The sequence below is a fragment of the Oryza brachyantha genome, chromosome 4 (genome assembly GCF_000231095.2).
Source record: "Oryza brachyantha chromosome 4, ObraRS2, whole genome shotgun sequence".
NCBI lineage: Eukaryota > Viridiplantae > Streptophyta > Magnoliopsida > Poales > Poaceae > Oryza > Oryza brachyantha.
The window spans coordinates 11,777,023-11,789,182 of NC_023166.2; the positions used below are offsets into that span (position 1 = coordinate 11,777,023).

Genomic DNA, 12,160 nt, shown 5'->3' on the forward strand with positions numbered 1-12,160 from the left:
GAACGGCTGAAAACAGCGGCACGGCGAATTTTGTATTTAGGCCCTTGCCACGTGTCGCCCGGGAGTTTTGTGACTGAACCGGAAATTTTTCAATTGAATCACGGTTAATACATATATGTATAACGTATGTAATTGTTTAGTCACAAGTACTACCTTACCTTAGTGGTCACTGTCCCACTCTCATGTCTAGGACTGAGTGGCTGTTTGTCACGTCACCTTTCCACCCGCTTAGAGGACAGTAAGATGTTAGTTTTGTGATTTTTTAAAATACAAAATTAAATTTGTAAATTATTTAATAAATAAAATTCAAAACAAAAAATTCCACAAACTCAAACATGCCTGCATGTGTAGAGGATTTTTGAAGAAATACATGTGGATAAGACTTTGAAGTTGAAGGTAAACGATGACGAAGGGAAAAATTTCAAAACAAGCCAGAGCTATGGACAAACGCGGCGCTATAGATTGAGGAAAGAAACGGAAAGATAACATACAATAATACGGGCTTCACCTACTTACGTTATGTCGTTATCCCAAATTATTTGTGGGACCTGATTACGCGCCAATCGTATGCACAATTTATTACGCGTAGCTCTCAGATCACGTCGCAAACTCCACTAAGAGCAGTACAATAGCAACCTATATAAGCTAGCTATAAACATATTTTAAAGAGATAAAAGAGGAGAGAAAAGAGAGATAGGTTACTAATTTGTAGCCAGCTACACGCGGACTCCAAGACAGAGTGTGTATATAATATGTGAGATCATGTAATAATATTTTATAGATAACTATTGTATAAATGAGCTATTAGATTGACTATAGATAAATTTGAGCTAGCAGTTAGCTATACTGCTGTCATGTCTAGAGTAGTAGTCATGGCAAACTAGTACTTAGTAGCTTACGCTGGCCCCTTTCCAAGAAAAAGAAGCAGTAGTCATGTCTAGAATTTATATTTGTCTGACTAAGAGTATACTTGTGAATAAACAAGTATTGGTTGTCTTATTAATCACCTCATATTCAAAACTTTATCAGTTGTACCGTTTCATACCTCACACTTCATATAATATTTTTATTTAATAAGAAGAATTTAAGTTATTTTCTCTCGCAACTAATTTGACTATATAGTGTTAGAAATGGATTTATATTGGGATGGAGGGGAGTACTAAGTTGGAAGAGCAGAGCACACTTTATTAGTTTATTGGTTTCGGACCAAAATGACTTTATTTTTCAGTCATCTTGCTTATAAAAAAATAAATAGAAATATCTTCTACTTTATTAAATTAAATATAATGTTTTTCTACTTTATCTAGTTTTAATAAACTTCGATACAATGATTGTTTAAAGATAAAATTTTTGGAACAAGAAAGACAGACCAAATATAATCCTATTCCGGAGCCAAAGGAGTATATTTAAAGAATTTATCAGCGTTCAGTACATTTCACATGAACTTATGTATTTATCGATGCAAATATCAAGAATTTGTTGCATCTTCTCGTGTTTCTTTAGACTTCTCGGTGGATATTGATCCCTGGACTTTGTAGGTGCTGCAGTAAAAAATAATTGTATCCTCATTTTTTTTCCTTCTGCTTATAAGCTAAAATCTTAATTTTCAATCTTAAATTTAGAGTTAATTTAGAACTTTTTCATCGTAGTTTTTTAGCATTTGCTTTTAGATCACTAATAACACATATATAAAATTTTATTTATAAATTATTTTTTATTTATAAATATGTGGATTGGTTTTTTAAAAAGAACAAAACTACCACGGCGCTTGCTTCTTAATTAGAGCTAGCATCCACTCACGCTGCGGCATTGTCAAAAAGGGTTTCCAGCCACTCACTTGTAATAAAGGGTGAAACCAAAAGGTTGAGCTCACTTTAGCCTCATGTACGCTATCAAAAAACCGAATAACTTTTGTGGCACACACATGATACATCCACTTCACTAGTTCACTCTAGGACGTCTCGAATAATCGGTCCATAAACGTACGGTTTAATTAAAACCATGTATATATCAGCGTACGTACTCCCCTAAACTTGATACTCCGTCACGAAATAAATCAATCTTTCGCTTTTTAGCTATAATATTAGAAGCTTCGTCTTATTTAAAAAAATTTACGATTAATACTTTTGTTTTTTATTAGATGATAAATCATAAATATTACTTTATATGTGACTAAATTTTAGATAATACGGATGATCAGTTTAACTTATTTTGGGACGGATGGAGTAGGCTTGAACTTCAACTGCCGTGACTGACAGCAGCAGATGCTAATGACCTACGGCCTTATCTATAATATAAATTTTTAGATTTTTACCTTAAATTTTAAATTAATTTTAATTTTTATCATACTTTATTTTTTTTATTTTGTTTTTGATCGCTAAAACACATACTATATAAAATAATCTTATTTACAAAATTATTTTTATTTACACCTATGTTGTTGGGTTTTTTTATCATTCTTGACAAGTATCTTAGAGTAATACAAGATTATAGAACCTTAAGGTACATATATCTCCAAAAGTTACTAATTTTTTATATTAAAAAGTAGGCTACCTTAGGATATTTTTTAAGAACGGTAAAAAGCTCTATCTTATTCGTTGTCTCCCTCACAATACCACCGCCCTTGAGGCTTGAGCCTCTGGCTGTGCGTGTCGACGTGCTGTTGCTTTCCTCACGTACACTTGGAGAAATTTAAGATTTCGTCACTGCTTAACGTTGGTTTCGGTATTATGCCATCACACAAATGAGCTTCGATAAAGAGCGATGCTTAACTGGGTGGGCTTTGATGTTTTGCCATTTTAGCTCATTTATGCATTTTAGATGTATTTTCTATGAAATTAATTACAAACAGTACTATTTTGCCCGTCTTTCTCATTGAACTGGACCCAAAAAATCATAAACGAGAGGAGAGAGATCCAGAGCAGCGACCGGTGGTGCCGCCCGCCCGCGTCGAGACCCTCCCGCTGCCGGCGCCCTCCTCTGCTGTCGCGCCTCCCGCTGTCGGCGCTCGGGCCAGCCCGACTCCCCGCCCCTCCGGTCCAGACGACATCGCCCGACGACGCCAAGACCCTCCTGCTGTCGGTGCCCTCCTCCGCCGTTGCGCCTCCCGCTGGGTGCTCGGGCTAGCCCGACTCGCCGCCCCTTCGGCCCAGCCGACGCCGCCCGCCCGCGCCGAGACCCTCCCGCTGTCGGCGCCCTCCTCCACCACCGCGCCTCCCGCTGCCGGCACTCGGGCGCCGATGCCGCCCGCCCGCGCCGAGACCCTCCCGCTGCCGGCACCCTCCTCCGCCGCCGCACCTTCCGCTGCCGGCGCTCGGGCTCCTCGCTTGCCACGTGCGCCAACGTCGGCTCCTCGCTCACCACTCGCCCCGACGTCGCCACAGCTCCAGCAAAATAGAGACAGGGGCAAATCGGTCACATAATCAATTTTCACTAAAAATAAATCTAAAATACATAAATAGGCTAAAATGGCAAAATGTCGAAGCTCACCCAATTAAACGTGGCTCTTTATCGAAGCCTATTTGTGAGATGGCATAAGATCAAAGTCAACATTAAGCAGTGGCAAAATCTTAAATTTCTCCGTACACTTGAGCCTCTGCCTAAACCTCCGTTTCATCGCACTCTCGTCAGTGTGTCCTCTCCGAGAGAGCTCTCCAAAGTCAGAAATCCACAGGGAGAGACGGGAGTGAGAGAGAGGGAGACGCAGGGCGATCGACCCGCCGAGCGCCGCCTATTATAAAGAGAGAGCCCGCGACGCTGCCTCTCTTCGCTGTGTAGCGTAAAGCGCAAGCGCCTCGTCGGGAGGGAGGCCGAGACAGGATCTCCGAGGGTCGAGTAGCCGGCCGGCGAACGCACGCACACACGCGCTGCCTCGGCTGGAGCGAGCGAGCGGGCGAGCTCTACGGCGATAATGGCAGCGGGGACGGAGGCGGCGGCGCGCGACTACGGCGGCGTGACGGCCACCGTCGTGGTGACCTGCCTCATCGCCTCCTCCTGCGGCCTCATCTTCGGCTACGACATTGGCGTCACAGGTATATTTACATCCACATCGTATATTTTCTGCACATGGTGCCTGCTGTTTCACGCAGCGCTTTCAGGTTGATTAACTTGCTCGTCCAATCGTGTAGAGCACTTGGTAGCTTAGCTAGCTAGAAATTAATTTCCCGCGTGTCTGAACGTCTGGAGAGAACTTTGGATATGGCATGCCAAGATCACCATGTTTGACTACTCCATCGCCATCGGCGAGTTTGAGCTCTGAATGAGAGACGCATTCATCATGCATGTTTTTCTTATCCACCAGCTAGCTGCCTTGACGCCAGTGGGGCAGGCTATACTGAATTAACCAGACAAGTAAGCCAAATTTCTGTGGTGCCCAAAAGGAGCTAAGATTCATACCAGCGTGGAGGCCGGGTTCGTGTCTTCGTGACATGCATTTTGCCTTTAATCAGCATTATGACACCCATAATAACCTACTAGTCAATGGTTATACCAATTAACAACAGCGAACTTCTTCCCCTTTCCAAAGTTAGTGGATGATACTATTACCTAAGTATCGGATGCTTGTGCTAATTGATTGGTCGATTATAAAGGTGGTATAGTTACTGGATACCCAGAATTATCTCGTCAGAGATGGGTACGCAGTTCTATGTTTTCCTTTGTGGCAGAAGAGGGAAGCTAGCAGGGCCGGTTTGTATCGGTGACAGGCTTATCCTACCATAACTTTGGCAGCTTAGGCCTGTTCGTTTGGGAGATATTTTAACCCAGAAATAGGAAAAGTGTAGGAATAACTAGTAGACATTATTGGTTGGCTAGCATAGCCGTCATGTATCTAGCCCACCCAAATTTTCTTTGATTTTTCCTATACTTTATTTCTATATACATAATGATTTTCATAGCAATCTAATCTTTTACTTTTCCTCCAAAACGAATAGGCCGTTAGATAATCATTGGAATAGTTTGTATAAATTTTGGGTAAATTGAATTGTTTCCTGTGAATTTTCTATAAAATTCTTGCATTCGGAAGGAGCACTTGGTAGCTTATTGGAGATATTCCGATTGGAACAATTTTTTATTTAAAGCCATTTGTCTCCTAGCTAGCTAGTAAGCATCTCTACCCTCCCAAACTTGATAATGACTACGATTTCATTAAGATGGCTAATAAACTTATCCTACAATTTTTGTTGTCAGTTGGACTTTTGTTCATTCAAAAAATAGCTGTACTACTTGTGATATACAAGACGCCATCGCTGACTCGGTGGATAATGTGGTCATTGTTCTTATTAATAGTTTCATTTGGTATGATGCAAGTAATATTATATTGTCAGAATACTACATCTGGGAATCAAAGGCAAGACACTTATCACAAGAGGAGACAAGATTTTGGCTAAAATATTTTTACAAGGCAGTAACAATCTTGGACATATTCGTTAGCATTTCTTTTAAAGACTACGAAGCTTGCCAACTGAGCCTTTCAGCCTTAAAACCTGTTTCTTTCTTCGTTGCTACTGATCACTTGATACCCTACCTCTAGCTAGAATCTTATTCCCATCGAATTTGATCGAGTTTCTCAAATATGTTGCTTAACACGAAAGCTAACAAGAACATGCATGTCAAGAGCACTATCACATTGCCAAAAAAAAAACATGTAGGGAATCATATCTACAGCAATGTTTCAGCGACGCGCAACAGCGGGAAACAGTTTTTAACACACGAATGTAGGTACACCTGTGTACTTGCATGTTATATAAATAGTCATCAAAAAATATGAAAAAAATTGACAAGATAGATTAATATGATTTATATCACTCCACAAACATGCAAGTTTAAATTCAACTTCTACAAGTTGTAGAAAAAAACAAACAAAATTGAAACTAAGTATACGCATATTCATAATTGTTTTTGCTATTTTTGCTACAATTTGTATAAGTTGAATTTAAACTTACATGATGGTGGAGTGATATAACTCATATTAAACTATCTTATTAAATTTTTTCATATTTTTTATGACTATTTAGATGACATGCAAGCAACATATGTATATACACCCGTATGTTAAAAAATTGCTTCCATGCAACAGCACACATATATATCCTCTTGGATTTGTAGTTAAAATTTGTCCATGCGGTCGCAAGAATTGCATTTCCCAATCCGAGAACCTAATCCGTAGAGATTTTGGCACCGCCCACTTCCACTTGCACTGCATCTGCACAAAATGGAAGGGAATTAATGGTGCATAATAACACTATAATTGAGGAGCTAATTAACTAGGCATGCATTCCAATTATTTGCCATGTAGATTATTTAGGGATGTAGAGGCTGGGTTTCTTTTAATCCATTTTCTAAAAAAATATTTTTTAGCTGATAACTAGTACTTTGATTTCCTAAAAACTAACTCATATACAGTAGTGGTTCATCCAGGATTTGAAAGCTAAGAGACTAATTAGCTTTTTTCTCTCTCTTCTTCCCTTCCCTATTTTCTATGGGGATCCAGCGTGTATGAGGTTGTAGCCTCCATAGCCTCCACGCTGAAATATACGTCCATTGCAGTTGCTTCCAAGTGGCATGTGCACTTTTACTGGCTTACTGCCGATCCTTTAGCAAGCAGTGTAAGCTAGGTGGCAGCACTTCACCATTAGCAAATGCATGCAGCCACCCACACAGAAATACAGAATGACAGGAACAATTGACATCAAATTAAAGCCCAAGTCCACTGAAAATAGTTGCCCCAAAAACGCCACATGCTAGATGCTCAAAGTGGATTAGATTATATACTTCTATGAATGTGCAGAGGGCAGAGGGCACATGAGACTGCACTCATTCAACCTATACAAGTGTAAACTCAACAGAGGCCGCCTTGTCTATGATCAATCAGATTAAGCTAGTGTGAGCTGCTCTAGCGGACTGCTCAGCTTGATTTGTTTCTGTCCACAGACTGGGACACTTTTTATTACCATTGTTTCACAAAAAGAAAAAGAGGGATGTGTTGACTTCTGATCGACGGGCATGCTAACTTGCGGATGCATGATGTATTCGAGAAACCTGGCAGGTTTGAAATGACCTGAGAAATGAGATAGAACAAGCATATCTGCCAGCCACTACTGTTTTATTTAGTGCGTAGTCAACACCCAAGATCATACTATATACTGTATTTATCACCTGCCACCAGATCATTTCAATAATTCAATTGTCAATGCATGTGCGACACAGTGATGAAATTGGCGGATGTGTGTACGCTGGTTGCAAATACGTGCCCATGACGTTTGAAGAAGAAGAAAAAGAGAAAGGAACTAGCTAGTCCGTAACCTCTTGCTTTAAAAAAAAACTACTTGAAATTAATTTTGAATGCAGTTATCAGCTCCCAAATTAAGACCCAAAACATTAATCAGAGTACTGATTGAGGTTGTTATATATATCACAAAAGATCTACCAGCAATTAAACAAGTCACACGAGGACGCACGTGGGCAACCAATAAGATAGAAAAGACCTGAATATAGTTGACAATCGTGTAGCAAAGTTGGTTGTTGGATTGCCATTTTCCATTTATCACAAAAAAAAATCCACTAGCAGTTAGTTTAATCACCATTACTGTTCCAATCAAAATATATAGTAGTACAAATTGCTCAAGAATTTCTAGCGTTTGTAAAGATGATTTTTTTATTTAAAAAAATCAATCAATTCTGCTGTATGCGCAGGTGGTGTGACGCAGATGCAGTCGTTTCTGAGCAAGTTCTTTCCGGAGGTGGTGAGAGGGATGCGGGGCGCGAAGCGGGACGCCTACTGCAAGTACGACAGCCAGCTGCTGACGGCGTTCACCTCGTCGCTGTACATCGCCGGCGCGCTGTCGGCGCTGGCGGCGAGCCGCGTGACGAGGAAGGTGGGGCGGCAGGGCATCATGCTGGCCGGCGGCGCGATGTTCCTCGCCGGCTCCGCCTTCAACGCCGGCGCCGTCAACATCTCGATGCTCATCATCGGACGCATCCTGCTCGGCGTCGGCGTCGGCTTCACCACGCAGGTCTGACTGACATATAATCGCTCGAAGAAACTGAATCCATCAAATAATTTTGTTAGACATTGGATTAAAATCAAATAGTAACAAAAACAATCAAATAAAGTAGAATGGGTCAACAAGGACAAATTATGAAGCAAATCTAATGGATGGAAAAATCGATTGATAGATTAAAATTTTTCAAGCGATTGACGAATAACAAACCTGCATTTATTATTCTCGCTTGAATTTGGCCCAGCCCACCCAGACCAACTTCCTAACCAAATTTATGTGTTCGAATACGGCTCTGGCTCGTTTAGGCCTACAATATAATATGGCCCATTTAGGCCCACTGTGTAGTAAATATGGCCATTGAACGCAGTCGGCGCCGCTTTATCTCGCCGAGACAGCGCCGGCGAGGTGGCGCGGGGCGTTCACCTCCGGCTACCATTTCTTCCTCGTCCTCGGCACGGTGTCCGCGACGGTCACAAACTACTTCGCAGACCGCATCCCGGGCTGGGGGTGGCGCCTGTCCCTGGGCCTCGCGGCGGTGCCGGCCGCCGTCATCGTGGTGGGCGCGCTGTTCGTCCCGGACACGCCCGCTAGCCTCGTCCTGCGCGGCCACCAGGAGAAAGCACGCGCGTCGCTCCAGCGCGTCCGCGGCGCGGACGCCGACGTCGACGCGGAGTTCAAGGACATCGTCCGCGCCGTCGAGGAGGCGCGCCGGAACGAGGAGGGCGCGTTCCGGAGGCTGCGCGGCGAGGGGTACCGGCAGTACCTGGTGATGGCGGTGGCCATCCCCACCTTCTTCGACCTCACCGGCATGGTCGTCATCACCGTCTTCTCGCCGGTGCTGTTCCGGACGATCGGGTTCAACAGCCAGAAGGCCATCCTTGGCTCCGTCATACTCACCCTCGTCAACATGTGCTCCGTCGTGTTTTCTTCCTTCGCCGTCGACCGGGTCGGCCGCCGGGTCCTGTTCCTCGCCGGCGGCACCGTCATGATGCTCTGCCAGGTACGAACACACATGTACACGCACGGCCACTTCCCATCTCCATTGTTGCTGTTGCTACTACGTCGCGAGCTCGATCAGACCGATCAATCAAACAGGTGGCCGCGGCGTGGATACTGGCGGAGCACCTCGGGAGGCGCCACGCGGCGGCGACGATGGCGAAGAGCTACGCTGCGGGGCTGGTGGGGCTGATGTGCCTGTACACGGCGAGCTTCGGCATGTCGTGGGGGCCCCTCAAATGGGTGGTGCCGAGCGAGATCTACCCGGTGGAGGTCCGGTCGGCGGGGCAGGCCCTGGGCCTGTCCATCTCGCTCACCCTCTCCTTCACGCAGACGCAGGTGTTCATCTCCCTGCTCTGCGCCATGAAGTACGCCATCTTCCTCTTCTACGCCGGCTGGGTCGTCACCATGACCGCCTTCGTCGCGCTGTTCCTCCCGGAGACCATGGGCGTGCCGCTCGAGTCCATGCGCTCCGTCTGGGCGAACCACTGGTACTGGAAGCGGTACGCCAAGGACGCCAGGATGGACGCCCAAGTGAACTGCCTCTGACCACCGTGTCTACTGGTTCGTGTGTGTGCGCGTGTGCGTCTTCTTGTTCGTTCAGCTGAAGCATGAACTGTTGCTTCGTTCGGTTGACCATACATGCCATTTGGTTAATCTAAACGATGCTCAAGTTGTGAACAGATGGTAGCTACTAGCTAGCTTAATTATGGTCAAGTGAACATGTCGGCGTGAGCTGGCGTGCACAGTGTAGACCAACCAGCTAAGCTGAGCTAGCTAGCTGCGTGTCTGCATGTTTTTTGTTGATTGATTAATTAGTCTGTAATGGGAAAGAAGGAGAGATTGCTGTTGATTAAAGATTGCTCAATGATGAGGAGTGGTTATGGACCGTTTGGTAGAGCTCTAAACTCTAGATTCTAGCTCTAAACTTTAACTTCACTAAGAGCTGCTCCTGGGGGAGCCGGAGAGTAGATCTTGTTTGTAGCTTGGTTTGCTCCAGAACTCCTAAAAGAGAGAATACGAAGTAGATTGATAATAATAGTCTTGCGGATTATGTGTAGTCATGATTAAACCATGATTTAATTATGTTTCTTTTCATGTAATTAAATACTGATTATTTTTCTTTTGAACTTCAACAACACAACTATATGGTAATAAAATACTATATGATAGTTAACACACAATATAAATATTTACTAATAATATATAGTAGCATGAGTGGCAGATTCAAATAATTACAATAAAATAATTAAGTGTATTGGGTCTTTTGGTGTGGAGTGGAGCTGTGGAGCAGCAAAAACCCAGCTCCACCCCTGTAGTTCATTTTTCAGGAGCAGCTCCGTCAACTCCGCTCTAACAAAATTAGAATCTATACCGTTTGGCACAACTCCGGCTCTAGTTAAGTTAGAGTTAAAAGCTGAAGCTGTGCCAAACGGCCCATAGGTTGAATTGACTTTCCATGTTTTGAGGATTGATTAGTTGTTCTGTTGACAGGGTGTATCACGTGTGTATATACCAACACAACAAAGTTAAATCGGATGAAAGCATCTGAGTTGCTTTAGTAATATAAAATAACCTGTTCAAAATGGAAAGTAGCATTGGCAACATGGAGGAGGTGATTAATGTTTGAACTTTTTAGGGAAAAAACCAAACAGCGTATTTGCAAGTAAAAAACAATTATAAATAAAATGATCTAAAATCTAAGACTGAAAAATAAACTACTAGAAAAAAGTTTCAAATCTACTAAGTTATAACCTAAGTTATTGTCTTCCTCTTATTTTTCACTGTGTTCCTATCTTCTCTCTGCCTACAACTATTAAGATTTCTAAATACAACAACACTTTGGTCGGTCTCTTGTTCTTAGATCAGTCTCGATGGAGGTTTCATAAAGATGTCATACACATTAATTAAGTGACACCTCAGCATAAAAAGGAAATATTTGCATGAACTATGAGGAGAGAAGGGGAATTAGTTTCATGGCCATGAAACCTTTGGGCGCCGTTACCAAGTCCTTGATAATGCAGCGAAACTTGCATCGAGGGGCTTGAGACGTTCCATGCAATCAAACACTCTCTGCATGCAATTAAATTTTTAGCAGTAATTAAATGATTTATTTAGCTTTCAAATTTGTACAATGAAATGTTGCACTGTGAGTAACTATTTCATGCACCGTTTCGTCGAGTTAACTGTTTTAATTGTGTAGTGAAACTGAGACTGGCCTTATCTACCATCCTCTTTCCCCCATGCCCTTTTCTCATCGATTTCTCCATAAGGTCTAAGGATAAAATTATCATATAAATTCATTTTTCTGAAAAAAAATGATTGCCAAAGATGTTTGAGAGCGTTCAGAATCACATACCTTTTCCAATTCTTCTGAAAACAGAACTGTTTCTAACGACAAACGGACTCCTGTTCTTCAAATGTGCTCTAAACCGAAGGTGGAGCCTTCCGGCGTTATCGGCGAAAAATATTGAAACATAATCTCGATGTCAACGCTCTGCCAGATAACCCACTTGCTATGGACGGCTAGGCTGGAAGCAGTATTTTAGGTTTTTAGCACACGGGTGGATGTCCATCCGTTTGTATATCATCTAAATAGTCATAAAAAATATGAAAAATTTGATAAGATAGATAAATATGAGTTATATCACTTCACAAACATGCAAGTTTGAATTCAACTTCTACAAATTATAGTAAAAATAACAAAAACAATTATGAATATGCATATACTTAGTCTCAGTTTTGTTTTTTTTTTTACAATTGGTAGAAGTTAAATTTAAACTTGCATGTTTTTGAAGTGATAAAACTCATGTTTATTATCTTGTCAATTTTTTCATATTTTTTTGATGACTTTTTACATATCACGCAAGCACCTGGTGTACTCAAAACTGTTTCCCGGCTAGGCTGTTCAGATGCTTCACCCCATGCATGCATGCATCTGATCTAATCTTGCATTCCTATTGAAATATCTTGAAAGATCGTTGTGTAGATACCACACAAATATACTAGTATAATCTTGGCTCAACTGGCTTAGAAACAGAGGTTCCTGCACTCTTGAATGGATCCAAACAGAGAATACAAGCACCTGGCTAAGCTATATATACAGCACCCATGCACAGTACCTTGCAAGGTCCAGCCATTGTCACAGGCAATCTGGTCAGGAT

General features: G+C 42.5%; 1 protein-coding gene across 1 annotated transcript; it reads left to right on the plus strand.

The window, feature by feature from the left end:
* The first annotated feature begins 3,611 nt into the window (after positions 1-3,611).
* On the plus strand, positions 3,612-9,935 carry LOC102705524 (sugar transport protein MST1-like). The gene is made up of 4 exons (XM_040523025.1): positions 3,612-4,031; positions 7,693-8,012; positions 8,368-9,000; positions 9,096-9,935. Exons 1-4 carry the CDS (start codon positions 3,911-3,913, stop codon positions 9,543-9,545), a joined length of 1,524 nt encoding a protein of 507 aa, XP_040378959.1. The 5' UTR covers positions 3,612-3,910; the 3' UTR covers positions 9,546-9,935.
* The last annotated feature ends 2,225 nt before the right edge of the window (positions 9,936-12,160 follow it).

Coding starts and splice junctions, on each gene's coding strand:
- LOC102705524 (XM_040523025.1), top strand. CDS start 3,911: ATGGCAGCGGGGACGGAGGCGGCGGCGCGCGACTACGGCGGCGTGACG. Junction 4,032..7,692: donor CTACGACATTGGCGTCACAG/GTATATTTACAT, acceptor CTGTATGCGCAG/GTGGTGTGACGCAGATGCAG. Junction 8,013..8,367: donor GCGTCGGCTTCACCACGCAG/GTCTGACTGACA, acceptor CATTGAACGCAG/TCGGCGCCGCTTTATCTCGC.